This window comes from Peromyscus maniculatus, chromosome 18 (genome assembly GCF_049852395.1).
Source record: "Peromyscus maniculatus bairdii isolate BWxNUB_F1_BW_parent chromosome 18, HU_Pman_BW_mat_3.1, whole genome shotgun sequence".
NCBI lineage: Eukaryota > Metazoa > Chordata > Mammalia > Rodentia > Cricetidae > Peromyscus > Peromyscus maniculatus.
The window spans coordinates 44,678,966-44,697,182 of NC_134869.1; the positions used below are offsets into that span (position 1 = coordinate 44,678,966).

The 18,217-nt window shown below is 46.1% G+C and overlaps 1 protein-coding gene across 1 annotated transcript in view; it reads right to left on the bottom strand.

Annotated features, from left to right (window-relative positions):
* Lrig3 (leucine rich repeats and immunoglobulin like domains 3) overlaps positions 1-18,217 on the bottom strand; it is a 51,619-nt gene that overhangs the window by 9,639 nt on the left and 23,763 nt on the right. The window contains exons 4-12 of the mRNA XM_006973323.3: positions 11,432-11,563; positions 10,182-10,325; positions 8,981-9,124; positions 8,532-8,675; positions 7,982-8,125; positions 7,123-7,203; positions 5,923-5,994; positions 3,806-3,877; positions 3,157-3,320 (exon numbers count right to left, since the gene is read on the bottom strand). Coding sequence (XP_006973385.2) covers positions 3,157-3,320; positions 3,806-3,877; positions 5,923-5,994; positions 7,123-7,203; positions 7,982-8,125; positions 8,532-8,675; positions 8,981-9,124; positions 10,182-10,325; positions 11,432-11,563 — 1,097 coding nt within the window. The remainder of the gene's footprint in view (positions 1-3,156; positions 3,321-3,805; positions 3,878-5,922; positions 5,995-7,122; positions 7,204-7,981; positions 8,126-8,531; positions 8,676-8,980; positions 9,125-10,181; positions 10,326-11,431; positions 11,564-18,217) is intronic.

An 18,217-nucleotide genomic window follows, 5' to 3' on the forward strand; every position in this document is an offset into this window, starting at 1 on the left:
ACCTACCGGGTAGCCTGATCAGCTCACAGGACATCTTCTTCGTGTACTGGACTGTCACAGCATACCCACACACATGCATAATTACCATAATTATCACATTAATCACCATAAAGAGTTAGAAGAATTTTTTTTTTTTAAGGAAGAGATAAAAAAGCAGTTTAAAAACTTCCAGGCTCACGGATGATCCCTGAATGTTCTCAGCAACTACAATCTTTTGCTTAGGCTCTCCATTAAAAATATCAAGTAAAATACTGTAGTGGGTAGCCATTCCAGCCTTGATCTGGAAGTTCCAACCCCCATAGAGGCTACAGTAACTGTCATGCCTACAAGGCGGGGGCCGGGAGAGGACCCTGAAGACCGGAGATCCGGATGCGCTGGCTCTCTTGGTTCCTGGACCCTGGATGCTGGAGGTAGACCGAGTAGAGTTCTCCAGAGAGCCGGACTGCACGACACCTTTCCCAGACCCTGTTAACTATCCCTTCACTTGTGAGTTACCCCACAAAATAAACCTCCCTTTTAACTATGTGGAGTTGCCTTAATTTCACCAATAAAACATACACAAGCAAACATCAATGGCAAATAATCATAAACCCCTATCATCAAGACAATAACAAGTGGCTGGAGACCTGGTTGCTCTTGCAGAGGACCTGGGATTGGTTCCCAGCATCACACTGCTCAGCTCGTAACTGCCTGTGATTGGAGTTCTGATTCCTCTTCTAGCCCTATGGATACTTGAATACACACGACACACAAGCAGACAGACAGACAGGCATACACACACACACACACACACACACACACACACACACACACACAAATAAATTAAGAAAAGACGGTAATGAGCAAAAAGCAAACCAACAAACAAAAAAAGCCAAAAATAAATCAAGCAGATGAAAAAGCATGTGCGAGCTAGCACACTGGCTGGGGCCTGAAGTGGGACAGTCCATCAATCAGGCCCTGTCGGGCTACATTATAATTAGAGCTGGGCAACTCTCTCATTCCGGGCGGTTATTTTTAGCTCTCTGTTACTTTTTGGAAGTAGTTACCTTTTTTGAACTTCAGTTTCTCCGAGATGGCCTAAATAAACCCTGGAGGAAACTACCAGATCTCCCAACATGGGTTTCTGGATAACGGAGAATCTGAAAACACAAGCTTTCAGAAGGACCCTGAACGGAAGCAGGGTGCTCCTCTGACCACGGCCTGGCTGCCAGCTTCCGACCCTATGCCTGTGGGTTGTTCAACAGGAGTTTCTTCTGTGTGACTCGTTGAAATTTCCATCCCATAAATCAGTGTTCTGATTCACAATGGAGAAGGGGGAAAAAACCAAACAAACAAGCGGTACAGATGAAGCACTTGGGTTTGTCTCACAGTACCAGGGTTCGTATATCTGGGCGAGAGAATCGTGAGATAAAGAGTGTGGAGAAGGAGCAGGGTAGGCCCTGGTGGCTGACTGCCAAACGCTGATTTGGTTCCCAAACCTACACCAGAGGTTTTATTTCCAAAAATTGCTGGCACCATTAAATTCTGCAACCTGATACACATACATACATCAAAAAAAGCAAAGCAGTGTGTAGTCAGGTTTTAAATGCCAGGGTAAAATGCTGGCCTATAGTTTCTTCTCACATGTGCCTTAACTTTCAGCAAATCTTGATTTTTGTGTTTTACACACACATTTATTTTTGTGAAGGCTTCCCTGGCAGCTAAGAGTCAAGAGCTGCCTGGTATTATGACAGAAAACTGTACCGGTGATGGGAACTTTGTTTGTTAACCATGGTCTGTTCCTCACTAGTCAGAGGAATTCTGGGTAAGAGGATTTCAAATACTGAAACTCTTGTTTGCTAAGACAATGGATCTTAAAATGACTAAACGATAAACTCAAACTTGCCTTTCCTCCTAAGGCTTTAACCCACCAACGCTTAATGTCTCAGCAGTCCTAATTCCTTGGCTACTGAATTTCCTTTCTCCATGCCTCTCAGCAAACCCCAGAGTTTAAAGAGCGGAAAGCAAAATGCACCACAAGACCCAGCCATCTTGGATGGGGGAGGAACTTATTGCTGGCCCCACCCCTCCCTAAGAGCCTATAGACAAGAGTTGCCATCTTGGATGGGGGAGGAGCTTACTGAGGACCTTACCCCTCCCTGAGAGCTATAGGTAGCCAGAGTTGCTGAGGGAGGGGGGCAGTCAGGTAGCTACCGTGCCTTGCCCTTTCACCAGTAAATAATGCACCAATAATGCTCACATAGACGATACTTACTAAACACAGTGGGTCACCAAAAAAGACATGAAAGTAGGAGATGGATTCTGGAAGAAGAGCGTTTGGTGGGCAGGGGGAAAAGACTGAGAAAGGATAACGGGGGAAGAGATTTATACCTATATATATGAACGGGTGAAAATAATTTTTTAAAACAGATTACTGATTTTTAAAAAGGGGCAAGCGGCAGTTAAGACGCCTTCAGGTTCCCTGGATTGGTAGCTATGAACCCACCTACTTGGGAAGCTGCACTGTGGAGTGAGTTCCAGGCTACCCTGAACAACTCAGTGAGACCCCCATTTCCAAAATTAAAAACACACAGAATAGTGGGGAGTGGGGGGGCCGGTGATGCCACTCGGTGGAGGAGCCCTTGCTCAGGGCACACAAGGCCCCGGGCATGATCTCCATGAACACGCAGAAGAAATGCAACACCTAGGCTCAGGGACTGTCTTTGAAAGCTGCTACTAGGAACTGCCATTTTTTCCCACGGTCTCTAAAAATAACAGCAGGAAAATCGAGAGAGCGGCGTCAATGCCACACCACCACAGGCGGCTGCTGATATGCCAACTACGGAACCAGCGTCAAAGGCCAGTAACACGCCTCCACAGCAGAGGACGGTTGGCGGAAGCGGAGAAGAGTCGGGTCCAACTCATTCACGATCTGATTTCTCTCTTGCCACCAAACCACGCTGATGCTAAAACAAATACGAAGTTACACGTCGGTGAACTCCACCAGCGTCTGTAAAATGCTGACGGGCAGCCACCTCTAGATCCACTTCGTCAACCTCAGCAGAAAGCAAAGGTCTATTCAGAGAACACGAATCTCTCCAAAACCATTATTTGGACAAATTAAATGGGAGAGAAAAAAAAAAATGAATGAACATCAAGGGTGAACCTTTCACTCACCGCACACAAAGCCATCTGGGCTGACAGTAAAAATACTCCTCCCCTTCAGCAGCTGAGGGTGGGCACAACTGGCGTTAACGAAGCTCTGGAAGCTGTTCTCCACCACCCACTGCGGGAGCCACTTCAGCTGGCAGTCACACAAGAGGCTGGAGGTGTTCAAGTGCCTGAGGAGAGGAATCACATTCAGTTTGCTTCGTATGAAATGCAGATTTCTTCCACAAGTCCGTCAAACCTGAGTAAGTATTCACCAAGTGAGGAATTTGGAAACTCAATGCACAATATTGTAAATATTCCACAGTCTGCCTCAGAATGCAAGACAACGAGCGAGCGGGTCCTTTGGACTCCGTTGCTCTTACTGTCCTATGGAGGCAGAAGTGCTGATACATCAAAATTCCTAACGAATGCTATATTTAGGTACCATACTATATATGGTCCCACAGACGTAAGCTGCAAATTCAAAACAGAGAGCAAAAGAAATTCCAGTCGCAACCAAGGGGACAAATAACCCACGTCCCCTGTTTCCTGGTTTAAACATCAATCACGTCAAGAATGCGCTAGATACTTTTTTTTTTTTTGATGACCTATCACATGACAGCTCCCCTTTGGGGCTTCATGTGAAACCGGAGAAGAAGCAAAAGGGAACGCTTACAGTTGCTGAAGTTTCTTCATTTGGGAGAACGCATTGCTCTGCAGAGACATGATGGCGTTGTCGCTCAGGTCGCTGGAAAACAGCCAAGACAAAACACGTCAGGGTGAACTATGGCCAGGATGTGTTCTTAAGGTCTGGGCCACACCCCACTGCCCACACCCCCGCTTCAGCAAGCAAGTACTCCATGCTGAAACGTGTGACTGGGACCATTGCAGTGGAATCGCCCAGAAAGCTCTGACCAAGGAACCCAGAGATGGGTTCAGTTACGGGGAGAGAGTATCATTTCTGTCACCACACCCAGGGCGTTGACTCCTCCAGGGCTCTGGCTGATCCGCCTGCTGTTTATTTCTCATTATTCAAATTTGCTGTTAATGAAGTGTGCAACCTAATGCTTCATGATTGCGCATTTAAAGAAAAATCTTCCCTAGCCCACGTTCCATGATGTGTGTTTTGATATCCACTACTACAGGCATTCCTAAAGCGACTCAGAGAACGATGGCCAACCTACGTAGCTTGGCACAAGAGGGGATGGAGACGGTTGGGCCCATTATTTTCCCCTCCAGCCTGACTTTGTCACACGCAGCTCATCACTGGCAAAAGCAGTGATGTTCAGGTGAGATGCCTTCATTACAGCAAGTAAGATTCCAGGCAGGTCATCCACCAAATGAGAAGATACTCTATGTTGACTTTCTTTTTAACTAGTACCTTAAAGCAGTCTGAATTAAACTACCAGCCACAATGGTTACTTTTTTTTTTTCTTCACAGTTCACAGCGTAAAGGGGGTGGGTTTAAAACAAGACCTCCGTAGACTAGGAAACAAAGAATGGAGGTGCCGGACTTGGGTAGAGAGAGAGAGTCAAGGAGAACCAGGGGAGGTTAGAGAAAATTGAAGCAGAGGTTAATACTCCGCTGATCCACTAATTCCACTTTCCCAGAAACGGAACGGGCCAGTTGACAAATGCTTTGGCTAGCTTTCCTTTGAAAATAATCTGTTTCAATAACAGCCATCCTGAGTTGGCCTGGCAGCACTCAGTTCTGCAGACTCATTCTGCAATTCCCAACTGTGGCTCTGTCTGTGGGGCTGGGCCATCAGTTTCTCTCTCAGAACAAGTGGTACAGCTGGGAGATGGCCCACGCGGTGGCTGATAGACAATACCCAAATACATAGTCTTCATGAGGCACAAGCCAAGTGTGTATTTAAATGAGAGCATTTGTCCGAGTTAACATATGGGAGGGCTTTTGGCTACAAGCATTCCTCAATGGAGCGAGCATACTCTAAGCTCGACTGTGATTGGACTATCCAAATGTGAACCAATGTGAAGCTAACAGTAACAGTAGGCTGGGTCAGTTGTCGTAATATTTAAGCCATACTTCCCACGTTCAGTGTTTCCTTTTATAACTGAAAGCCCTCTACCCTGAAATCTCATTTCAGAAATGTGTGCCAAAGGTGCCTGAAGACGGGGCATGGATTGAGTAGTCATGAGCTAAAAGGGTCTTTCTGAAGCCAGAGAAAGCCTAATCTTGTGTTTTCCTAGCAATCCCCAACTTCTGTGTGGGGAGTGAGAGAGAGAGCTGGTTTGTCCGTTCTGCAGCAATGGACAGCAGCAACAAAGTTTCTCAGGACAAATCTCCATCACGGCGGCCCTCTCAAGGACAGTTTTTTGATCTTTTTGAAAATTCAAGTCGTCCTAATTGTTAAAAAGAACCCATGAATCTTCAGGAACTCTATTTAACGTTTTAAAAAGACGGCAATGGTTGTTGAACAGTATTCCTGCACATACTAAATGGAACAATAGATACTTATATATTCAGGACCTGGCAAGATGACCAGACTATGAGAAGTGCCCAATATATGGTACATTGTTTTAAAGTTGCCACCGCTTATAAAGACGAATAAACATGGTAAATAGAGCGATGTTCTCAATGGTATCAGAAAACACAGAGGTGAACTCCAGAAGATAAATAGGAAGCAAGACTGACCGATGATAGGTAGATGTGCAAACGTGTTTTGTAGCATAGGGGAGATGTCGGCAGAGGCTGTTTGTTTCATATTTCAGGAGTCATAAACAGAAACCGTCTGGGACCACCCTTGGGGAAACTCAATTCCAGGTACTCACAGGTGTTCCAGGGCGTCCAAACCAGTGAAGGCCTTTTTGGTAATAGATCGAATGCGGTTTCCCTGGAGTATTCTGGAGGGTAGGAGGGGGAGAAGGTAACCATCACATTGTAATAAATTTTTAAAAAGCCATTTAAGGAGCAGAACTCTTATAAACGGGACCATTCTCCTTTGTGAACAACACTGTTTTCTTCAAGGAGACAATGTGACTTGAAATACCAGACCCCTGATATCATGTTCAGTCACATGATTTAACGCGGGTTTCAAAGCATTCAACAGACACCTCCACGTAGGAGCTTGAGTGAGAAATGCCTCCACAGGCTCATAGACTTGACCACACAGTCCCCAGTTGGCAGTTCTGTTTGTGAAGGTTATAGGACTTTGAGGATTTGAAGCCTTGCTGGAGGAAGGACATCACTGGGGGCGGGCCTGGTGAGTTGACAGCGTCCCCCATTTCCAGCTCACTACCGCAGAGACATGGTCTCCAGGCTTCCTGCTGCCGCTGCCGTGCCTGCCCTCCCATCACGGACATAGAGCTGTCCAGAACGATGAGCCAAAACGAAACTCTTAAGTTGCTTTCGGTCATGGCCTTTGACCGCAGCAACAGAGGTAAATGGCTGACACACTCGGCAGACACAGGTGCTAAGCCGGTGCTTCTGGGAAATCACACTGGGCCACAGGGCAGCTTGCTCCCCTCTTCTCTGTGGCTACCCCTTCATGACCAACTGAAAACAGAACGATCTACAAGACCCTTTCGGGGCTGACTGTCAAGTGTTTGCATCCTTTGTGGACCCTGATGCAGGGTGATTGATGGACGGTGGACTGCTTCCCTTGAGAGCTCATGACCATAGCACACTGTTGGCGTTTTCTAAAGGTTGGCATAGGCACACACACTCCCTTCAACACGGTGGTCATTCCTAATGGGTAGCAGTCAAAACAAATCTCAAGTTCTGATCTAGGTATCAAAATGAATTAGACCAATCCCAGGACTGAAGTTTCTTCCTTTCCCTCAAGGAAGAAAGGCTAATTAATACGCACACATCATGGGCAATAGCACGCACCTGGAGGAACGACCTAGGGTGCAACCAGATGACATATCTACTTCTAATGTCTCTATGATGTCAGCTTGTGGATCTGACTTCAATTAAGACAATAATCTTAAGTCACAGAGGAGGCAAACTAAGAGGCAAATTATACTCACAGTCGCCTCAATTTGTCCAGCCCAGAGAAGGCTCCATTCATGTCTTCAATCGTCCATGAAATTTCATTGTTTTTCAGATCCCTAATGAAAACACAGTGTTCTCCTTAGACATACTTCTCAGAAACCTCACACCACCCACCACCCAGGTGGTGTGCCCAAAGTCCTCCTAATTGCCCCACCAGCTCCACCCAATTCAGAAGAAGGATCACAGTTCTCTAAGGTGCCTCTTATATCCTGAACTCTGCAGTCAACATTGGCAACACTTTCCCCGAACCAAGACAGGCAACCCAGCCCTGTCAAATCTCCTATCAAGATGGCTAAACCCTACAGTCTCAAGCAACTTGAAAAATACATTAAATTCTAAGACCAAGTTCCCATCACACAAACAGACATGCGCCAAAGCATGCAGCTAACATTGGAGAGATTTTTTCAAGCAACCAGTTAATTCCACACTTAGGAAAGAAATCAGGTTGTGGTTAACCAGAAGAGCCAACATTCACCTTCCTATAACTTTTTTTTAATTTTGCTCTGGGTTATTTTTAATCTATGTTTTATAAAGAAAAATAATAGCGGACTTAAAATTGTTTCTCTCTTTAACAGTTTTGAACTTCCTAGTGATCCTGCGAAGGAAGGCAGCAATCACCGGGCAGTCTGATCAGTGTACTTTTTAATCCCTTTAAGAAAAACACACATGGATGAAATGGATCTATTCTAATCAAACTGCTCTGGGAAAGATTAAGACCCCCACTTTAGAGGCTGCACGCATTTCCTCAACAACAAAGGAAATCTGCTGGGAGAAAAGTGGGCGCATTTAGGAACCAATTAGGTTCATGTACCGAGAGCAAAATGTGGAACTTACAAAGTCTTTAAACTGGAAAGGCCCCGGAAGGCACAATCCGCAATGTAGCTGACTTGGTTGTGCCCAATGTGGAGGGTATTTAGCAGACTTAGGCCAAGGAAACTGGAATCGTCGAGCCTCGATAAGTGGTTGAAAGTTAGGTCCCTGCAAAGAACAACAACAACAACAAAAAGAGCTTTTCTCTTTCCATCCAATACAATAATCTGTTTTCTAAAAGAGAGGTGGTTAAAAAAAAAATGTTAACTACCATAATCCTGTTTTAACATTCTGCCCTCACAGTCTCCAGGTAAGCATTCCTAATCATCTCAGCAATTAAAATTAAACAAATAGCCCATGAAACTGCTTTTACCAATGTGCCACAGAGCTGAAGAGAGCGGAGCTGGCTTCGACTTAATCACAACCAAAAATGCAGGGACAACAGAGGGCACTTCGGAAAGTGGCTGTCACCTGGGAAACTTTGTTATGAAAATTTCACGGATCCGTGGTAAAGGACCTCTTGTTCCAGCACGATCTCTGCTCTCGAACCCGAGGACAATAAAAGGCAACTTACAGCTCGCTGAGTTTCTGGCAGAACTCCCAGGCATCCTCGCTGATCCTGTTGATGGCATTCTGGCTCAGATGAAGCTCCCGCAGCATCAGCAGGCCGTAGAGCCAGCCTTTGGTGATCTCAGTGAGGTTGTTATGGTCTAGCTGCCTACAGGTACAACGAGAACCAGAGGCGGGATCCGGAGTTCATAATCTAGTCTCGACATGCATGGCTGCCTGCAGCCCATGACGTCTCCCTCATGTGCTTAGAATATCCGGCTTGGATATATAAAGACATCAGCAAAAGATTTATGTGCTTCTAAATTCTCAGCTCGTCTGAAACGTCACTGAGTCACAAATTACAGCTGTGATTGTAAAGTATGAGAATTTAATGTGGGTTTTCAATAAGAGCTACCGAGGGCCTTACTCTAGGGTCATGCCATCTGAGTGGGAACCGTGATAACCCACACTTACAGGATTTCCATGTTGCTCAGACCCCAGAAAGCTCCATCCATAAGCTTTGTTACTCCATTTCTTTGCATTTTCAGAGACTTCAGTGCCCCAAGCCCTTGGAATGTGAGTCCGTCCACGTTCTTAATCTTGTTTCGGTTCAGTTCTCTGCATTGGATGTTACGATTAAGCAGTTAGTTCATACGACAATAAAATTCAAGAGGTAGCAATAAAATGTGTCATATACTACTACAATATATTTAACCCAATCAGTGCTAAACTACACAGAATGTTTTTAAATTTCCCAGACTTTTTATTGACAAGAATTTCATTTTTTTCCCTCAATGTATTATGGGGAGGCAGGAGTGATGGATGTCTGTGTAAAACCGCACGATACATTTTTGGAATAATATGGGAAGTACATTAGATTTTCATTTCTACACTGTTGTCCACTAAGGGTAGCAGCAAACCAACTGGGTATTCATCTTCTGTGGATGCAGAATTAGAGCAATAATCGTGCCAGGAGGTCTACGCAAGAGCGGCACGGAAATCCCGCTCCATATGCATGCAAAGTTGGTTACCGTCATTCCAAATTAGTTTTCAGCTTGGTGCTTCCCTGCATGCTGCAGCTCTCGATTTCTGCTCAACACTGGAACCCCCTAGGGAGCTTTAAAAGTCCCCAAAGCCCAAACTGCAACCCCTAGAGGTTTTAGTATAATTGGTGCGGGGTGCAGCCCGGGGCGCTGGGGCTTTGAAAAGCTCCCCAAGTCTCTGTAACGCGCAGCCACGGTTGAAAAGCGGGCGCCACTGCGAGAGGGAACCCGTTCACAAACCAGTCTACCCGTCCTTAACAAGCCGGTTCTCTACCACCACTTAGCTATCAAAGCGTCCTGGAGTTGTTGGCATTATTCTCACAAACCACAGCCATTGAGAGACCCTGTGGTTTCCCCAGGTCCACAATGACACCTTTGTGAGGGGGCCGCTCAGTCATCATGCGGCTTGCTCCCTCAGCAGCCCTCCAACGTGTCTTTTCAGGCAGCGGCTGGCACGAGATAACCGGGAAGGCCTTTTCCCAATCGGGAGATTCCACTGCTCTCGCCATGGGAGGGGAAGGCGGTTACCTGCTTCTCCCCTGAACTTCTCCCGCCATACTGTGGGCATCGGAATAACAGACGCCCAAGGTTTAGAGGTGAGGATGTGATATCCAAGAGGCCACCGCACTTACAGGTGCTGCAGCTGGGGCAGTTTAAACATCTTGGGGGGCACAGCTGAGATTCGATTCCTGTTCAGCTTCAGCACCAGGAGGGTGCTTGCCAAGTTGTCAAAATACCCCGGTTCCATGGACATAACTCGGTTGCTATTGATATACCTGTGGAGAGTTTGAAGGTCAGAGGTTTGCTCGGGTTTCTATGGGAAGTCAGAGTGCATTCAATCTCCCCACTGCAAAAGCTCTCCAGAGAACCTGACCACCAGAGGGTACTTAAAAATCTTCAACACTGAGGTCCCTGTAAACAAATTAAGGTTTATACATATGGGCTGGCATATTGGCTCACTGGCAGGATCCTCACCTGGCATGTACGAAGAAGCCCTGGGTTCTATATCCAGTACCAGAAAAATAATAAATACAAATAAAAAGATCCACGCACTGCAGCTTTAATATAAAATGCGTGGTGCAAGCTCATGCACTCCAACACTTATTTTCCAACACAAGTACTCTTTTAGAAGGCGGTAAAGCCTTTGGGAGGCGGGGGCTAGAAGAAGTAGACTGCAGGGGGCGGGACTCGGGGGTCTTATGATCTGGCTTGACTTCCTGTCCACACTGTGACAGGGCTGCCTGCCACTTCTCCCGCATCATGCCTTCTTCCCTGCAATGATGGACTGTACCTTCAAACTGTCAGTCAAATTAAGTCCCGCCCTCCTTTAAATGGGTTCTGGCCAGGAACTAAGTGACAGCGGCAAGTAAAGTAAGCAACACACACAGCCTGACAGGAAAGACCGACTGACATCTTTCAAGGTGACAAATGGCCATTAAAGATACATAGAGACGGCACTGTTTGGAATTAGTTATTAATAAAAACACAGCAAGGCTCTAGTTTGGGGCATATTTTTTTTAATTGTGATACAAAATTGTAAGAAAGAAGACTGTGCCTATTTATGCCAATTTCAACTCAGTATGAAAGATACATTTTTGGGGCTGCAGAGATGGCTCAGTGGTTAAGAGCACACTGGCTGTTCTTCCAGAGGACCTGGGTTCAATTCCCAGCACCCACGTGGCAGCTCACAACTGTCTGTAACTCCAGTTCCAAGGGATCTGACACCTTCACACTTATGCACATAAAATGAATTGAAATAAGTTTTTCTAAAGTTACATTTTAATCCAACGACAGCAAAATCGAGTTTGCTGTATCTTAAAGCCCACCCCTGTTCTAACGATATTCTCCCTGAGGGTAAAAGGCTTTGGTAATTTATACTTACAGATACTTCAGTTGTAAGGGTGGAAGCGCAGTTCTAAGTTCTGAAATATTGTTGTTGCTCAGGTCCAAGGCCTCAAGGGACTGAAAGGCTTCCAGCTGCTCAGGGACGATTTCATCAATGCTGTTCCCGGCCCTGAAATGAAAACACAGCCCGGGGAACAGGTCAACCGCACAGACCAGCACGAGAAGAGTGCTGCCTCTTCCTGACCTGTTCTTCAGGAGTATGAAGACCTGGTGGAGATAAGCAGTACTTCTCAAAGGTGAACGAACAGGAACCCCATGGCCATGCATGCTCTGAGTTCATACTAGAGCAAGTGAAGAGCCGTCCCACGCAAATCTGACGGCCATGCATGTAAACACAACTGACTACCTTTCTTCTTTCAGATTATTTTCCCAATTCCTCCAGTTTTATTAGATAGTAAAGGAAATGTCTAGGGCCCAGTGGGCACACCAGACCACACTGCCCTCATTCCCCATTCCATATATATATATATATATATATATATATATATATATATATATATATTATCTTCCTTCCCAATTCTTAATATATATAATATATATACATATATATTTAAACTTACTGCATTTATCACTACTAGTGGGAGAGGGCTACACATGTTGAGGTCAGAAGAGACTTTATGGAGTCAAAATTTCTCCTTCCACTTTGATGCGTTTCCATGGGATCTGGTGACAGCAGTCAGCTGCGTGAGTGAGCATGGCAGGTACGTCTACCCTCAGGACCATCTAGCCAGCCCTATTTCTTCTTGATTCCCAGTCTGATTCTGTCCTTAGAAAGTGTCCTCACACCACGGTGCCATTCAGCTTCCAAAAGGCATCACCCTGTGGCTGCCTCAGTGCCCGGCTGGAAAGATCACCTACCTGTTTTTACAGCAAGTTACTAAGCCGCGAGAGACTTCCATACCAGAGAAGAGCTCCTCGGCTTTCTGCCTTACAACTGTATTCCGGAAGAGCAACCAGCCTGAACAATCTCTAGACACAGGTATATAAAGACATGCTTGACATTATCAGTCCTCAACACCAGACCAAAGCAGACCACACTGGTAGTCACTGGCTACAAATAACTCTTTACATATAACGTAAATGTACACACACACACACACACACACACACACACACACACACTCATACACACCCTGCAACACTCACACATAAGTAAATGTTACTGAGCACGGGGCACACTCTCCTAGTTCCAGCACTCAGGAAGCAGAGGCAGAAGAACGGGGTCAGCCTTGGCTATATAAAAAAAAAGACCACGTCTCAAACCAAAAGTGTTCCTTCATTACAGCACCTATATTTCAAGAGCGCAATAGTCAGCGTTCCTGGTTGCATCGGAAGACACAGAACGTTCCCACCATTTTTCTATTGCGTTTCAAATGGGGAGAGAGGGTGGGGTGCCCAGTCAAGCCCTCACAAACGGACACAGGTACTAGAGCTTCCAAGGGGAAATTTAGCCCTAAGTGACACAGTGCTTGAACGTGGGTGACTGTTGAGCTGGCCTGTATATTCAGTTCCCTCCTGTTTTCTAACAAAACTGTCACTTACAACACGTTAAAGTAAAAAAAAGCCGGAAACAATCATAATAAGGGTTTCTCCTTACAACCCCAGGAGCAGTGTGATAATCTGAGCATTGCACACAGGACTCTGCATTTGATAAAACCCTCACCCCAGTACTTCTGTGTATGATTGGTAGTAACTCTTCCCAAGGAAATTAGAAAATATATCTCGTGTGTGTGTGTGTGTGTGTGTGTGTGTGTGTGTGTGTGTGTGTGTTCTCCTGAGTGGGAAAACATCTCTCTTGGATGTTACGTCACTTACCAAAAGCTGGATTTTTGCAGTGCTTTGGGTTTCTTAAGCTTTTATTAATACCTCAGAGACATCTCTCCATCTCAGAGGTTAGGGGGAATCTCTTACATGGGCTCCCAAATCCTACGCTGCACCACATCATCCCATGCACACCCCTGGTCTCTGCCATACTGCAGACTCCTCTGAGGCAGGAATTCGTGTTCACGACACTGCATTGAAATGTGATGAAACCAGAAATAATGGGGAGCACACTTTGGGTGCCCCACGTTAAACGCATTCTGTATGTTAAGCCGTTGAATGATAAAATAATTTCTCTTTTACAAATAATCTAATAATGGTTGGGAAACTAGAGGCTCTTTGTATAACCAGTCCGATCACTTCTGGGCCACCTCACACAGCAAGTCTCAGTTGGTCCCTAGACAATCCCAGGGTTCTGTGTTCACAGAACACAGAGCACCAGAGACATTTTGGAAATTCAATTCTCACTGCACACGTCCCTTCAGAAAGAGTTGCTACTTCTTATCTTGACAAAATTTAAAAAAAAATTAAAAATTAAAAAAACAAACAAACAAACCCAACTTCTAGTTTCAAGCTGATGTGGAAATCCAACTGGCCCCAGAGCCCTCATCAGAGGCACAGCCAGGGTCCCTTTTTTTAAATTTTATTTTATTTTACAATGCAATTCAGTTCTACATATCAGCCACGGGTTCCCTTGTTCTCCTCCCTCCCCTTCTCCCCAGCCCACCCTCCATTCCCACCTCCTCCAGGGCAAAGCCTCCCCCGAGGACTGAGATCAACCTGGTAGACTCAGTCCAGGCAGGTCCAGTCCCCTCCTCCCAGGCCGAGCCTAGCAACCCTGCATAAACCCCAGGTTTCAATGGTGGAGAGACAGCCCGAGCTGACCTACTCTGGTGATGGGATGGCCAAACACCCTAATTGTCGTGCTAGAAACCCCATCCAACGACTGAGGGAACTGGATGTAGAGATCCACGGCTAGGCCCCAGGTGGAGCGCTGGGAGTCTAATTAGCGAGAAAGAAGAGGGTTTATATGAGCGAGAATTGTTGAAACCAAGGTTGGATAAAGCACAGGGACAAATAGCCAAACGAATGGAAACACATGAACTATGAACCAATGGCTGAGGGGCCCCCAACTGGATCAGGCCCTCTGAATAGGTGAGACAGTTGATTGGCTTGATCTGTCTGGGAGGCATCCAGGCAGTGGGATCGGGTCCTGTGCTCAGTGCAGGGTCCTTTTCAATCACCTCTCCCAGACAGGCCGGGCCTCCAGGGATTTGAGTGACCAGAGCCCCCCAGGTGGAAGGCTGACTTCCTGATGCTGCAAATGCCAGATGTTGCTTTCTCTACAACAAGCAAGGAGGAGGGATCCCCACAGACACGGACGGACAGGCTCAAAACAACACATTCAGTAACTTCCCAAACGACAGTTAACAACCCTTAGTCTATTCCTTTTCAAGACTTTAGGGTATTGTCTGTTTGATCTTCAAGACCCAAATCATCAGAGAGTGTAACTCCACCAAAAGCAATCCCACATGGGGTAACCAGCTCACAATGTGTAGTACACCTTAAAAGCCTAGATGATAGTCAAGTTCAAAGAGAAAAAGAAAGAAATCACCAGTCCTACACACAAGTCACAAATTACAAAGCCCCTTGGATCCCCATAAAGCCTCACAGACTTTGTTTAGAGTCAAGTCAGCCGTGACCTCTGGTTTTGACCGTTTCCCACATCTGGATTTCCCACATCTGGATCTGCCGGGGGTACAAACTCCTTGATCTAGCTGTGAGGTACAGTCAGTCAATTTCTAGGTCCCGGAGATGGAGGCAGTCCAAGCCAAGCCAAGAGGCCTTCGGGTCAGGGGATGGATAGGGGCAAAACAAAACCACAGTTTGGGGGAGAGAAATTTTCTCCCAAATACATAGCCTGATGTTTCTATCACCAGGATGTCCTTTCTGAAGCTGCCCAGCAGCCGGGAAGTGCCCAGACCCAGCCTATCTGTCTCACAGATCCCTTCAAGTCTGTCCCTGGTTTGGGCCTATACTGTCTGGGGCCAGCCTACCGAGACTTAAATAATATTATGCAACAACAGAAAGAATACAATAGCTGTAGTGTTTGGTTTTGTTATTATTAGATTTTTTTTGTGTGTGTAATAAATGGAGCAAATTAGTTTTTTGAGGTAGGGAGAGGGAGGCCCACAGGTGTCTATCATGTTAGTTACATAAAGGCTGCAAGTCAGATAACAAGCTATACAATCTTTGGTTTATATATATATTCGTTTGTTTATAAGGTAATTATGAACAAGGTCTTAAAACTGCCAATTACTTGAGTGACGAATAAAATTTTCCTTGCAGTAAAAAGTACGGTCCAGCCAAAGCCGGCAATTTCCTGAACTGCACAGCTCCTAAATTGCAGTGTGAAAGTGCTCCCTTCTAGATGGAGCATGCACAGTGTGGTCTTTGTCAGCCTCGACGCCCAGCACAAAAATCCCTTACAACCACCAGGATAATAGCCCCTGTTTCACAAAAATGTAAATCTGCCCTAATGGAACTGACTCCAATCCAAATTTGAGTTTCTTATTACCTTAGACTAACTGGCAAATTACCACCTGATAGGTACCAGTTTAAAACAAAAACAAACAAATAAAAAAGAAACTTGCTTTGTATCATGAAAGAGGGTTTTAAAAAGAAAGAGAGGAGTAAAGAAAAGAAGAATCACCCAAAACACTCAAAATAAATGTATTTCGGTGATTGGGTCCTAAACAGCCACTTGCAGAAGACAAAGGTTCAATTCAGTTTCAGCTCTAGCTTTTCTCCAAAGATGGACAAATGCCAAAGTTTATCAACACATTCAAAAGCACCACAGCCAATTCCTGCTGGGGCAAAATGTGTGCAGTTCTTGATTAAAAACAAAGTCCTTATCCACTGCTGAAGTTACACGAACATGGCATCTGTCCATCGCCCCAAATAACAGGGCCTGGAGGGCGTTTGGGCCCTGCACAAACCCACTGGAGAGGAGGAATATTTGGTCTTGTGTTTGTTGATGGTACAGAGAGTCCCCTGGTCAAAAATCGCTGCCGCGGTGACTTGTAATTAGTCCCTTCAAGACAAACAGACCTTTGGGGCATGGCTGGTGGGGAGCGTAAGACAGTTGCTTCCTTCTTAGCTTCTGAAGCAGCCACAGGAGAAACAGTAGCCCCAGGTACGCCAACCTTGGCTTCCAAGGTCCAAAAACAATGGCTTCATTTTGTTACCAATGCCATCTTCCAGGCAACTTCGCCAAATACCATAAAAAAACATAGAGGCAAATATGGCCTTACCATTTTTTTTCTTCTCTGATGATATTTACTCTAAGGGTGCTGGAGGGAGACCTAACCATGAGCAAGATCAAGATACCTCAAGCCTCAGGTCTAGTCGGGGAAACGACAGACAGACAGACAGAGGTCACTAGCAGGGTTGGTGCTGAGAAGGAAGGAAGGGACATCAGTGAAAGCACGAGGGCCAGACTCCTCAAGGGCGTTGGGAAGGGCATAGAAAGGTGAGCAGGATTCGCCAAGGAAGTCACTGCTGAGACCCCAGGGGCGCTGAGTTCTCCCAGTGGCAAGAAGGAGAACAGGCCAGTGTTGCTCCAAGAAGAAGCAGGGGCCAAGAGTTCGAACAAGAGAGAAGGAAGCCCAACATCTTCTCAAGGAAATGGAAGTGGGCTTGGCTGGCCGGGACGTAGCGTTCACAGCTCTAGATAGAAAGGCTGATGTTCAAGAGTGAGGAAGCTGGGGCCCAAAGAGATGATTCCCAGGTGAAGAGCATTTGCTGTTCTTCCGGAGGACCTGAGTTCAGAGCCAAGCACCCACATCAGGTGGTTCACAATCACCTGTAACTGGAGGTCCATGGATCCAGCATCCTATCCTGGCCTCCGAGGGCACCTGCACACACGTTAACAAATATCTGCACATCCACACAAATAAAAATAATATATCTTTAGACAAATAACGAGTAAGGTCACTGAGGTGGCAGTAGGCGAAGTCGGACCCTGGGAACCAAGTTAGGCCATGGCTTTCCTATCAGGATGGCTGGTGGGGAGAGGCCAGGGGTTCTTAGTGAAGGGACGGATGCTCCGGCAGGCGTGGGTAACGACTAGCTAAAAGGCAGCCAAGAACAGACGCAGGGCATCCTGTGTGAGGCTTCTAAATCAACCATGAGGACCGAAGGTGGTATTCTGGTGTCATGGCAATGACCAGTGTAGACGTTACGTTTGGGGGTCATGCACCACGGTTCTTCTCGCTTCCAGAGCACCTCCAAGGCTTTGTCCTCCCCTGCACACAGGCCCAGGTCCCCTGCTCTATAGCTCTGACTTGGGACCAAGTTCAACTTGAGGAGTTTAGTTTCCCTTCACTCTGTTACTTCCGTGTTTTGCGTTGGATGTGAGTGACTTTCTAAGATGCGGGACTCCCTCTTGCTTGGCAGGTAGGAAGTGTGACAGATGCAAACAACCAATACCAGCACTCTTCATGTGTCTGGAGCTTCTGAGAACATGGCTGACTACACTCTCTCCACATATTAGGAATGGGCTCCTTTGATCTGACACCGGGAACACCTGCTGTGCATGTAAACATGGTGGAATCACTCAGAGCAGGAGACAGCCCGTGAGGCTAGAAAGGCCACTTGACATGGTGAGCGCGCCTGCTTTCGACTCCCTGTGATCTCCAGAAAGTACAAGCTTCTCAAAAGCTCTCCTGCACTGTTAAGTGGATTTAAATGGTGATAATTTACTTCCTAGGTGAGGAAAGGGGCTTTCAGAGTGGGAGAGTCTCTGTTGGCCAGGAGCAGGAATAGCTGGTTTTTTTCACACTGGAATTCCTGAACCAATCAAGCTCCGGCTCCTTAATGAGTAAGAAACATCTGCCAATAGTTTCAACTGTGTCCCACCTACTGCGCCAGATAAAAGGGA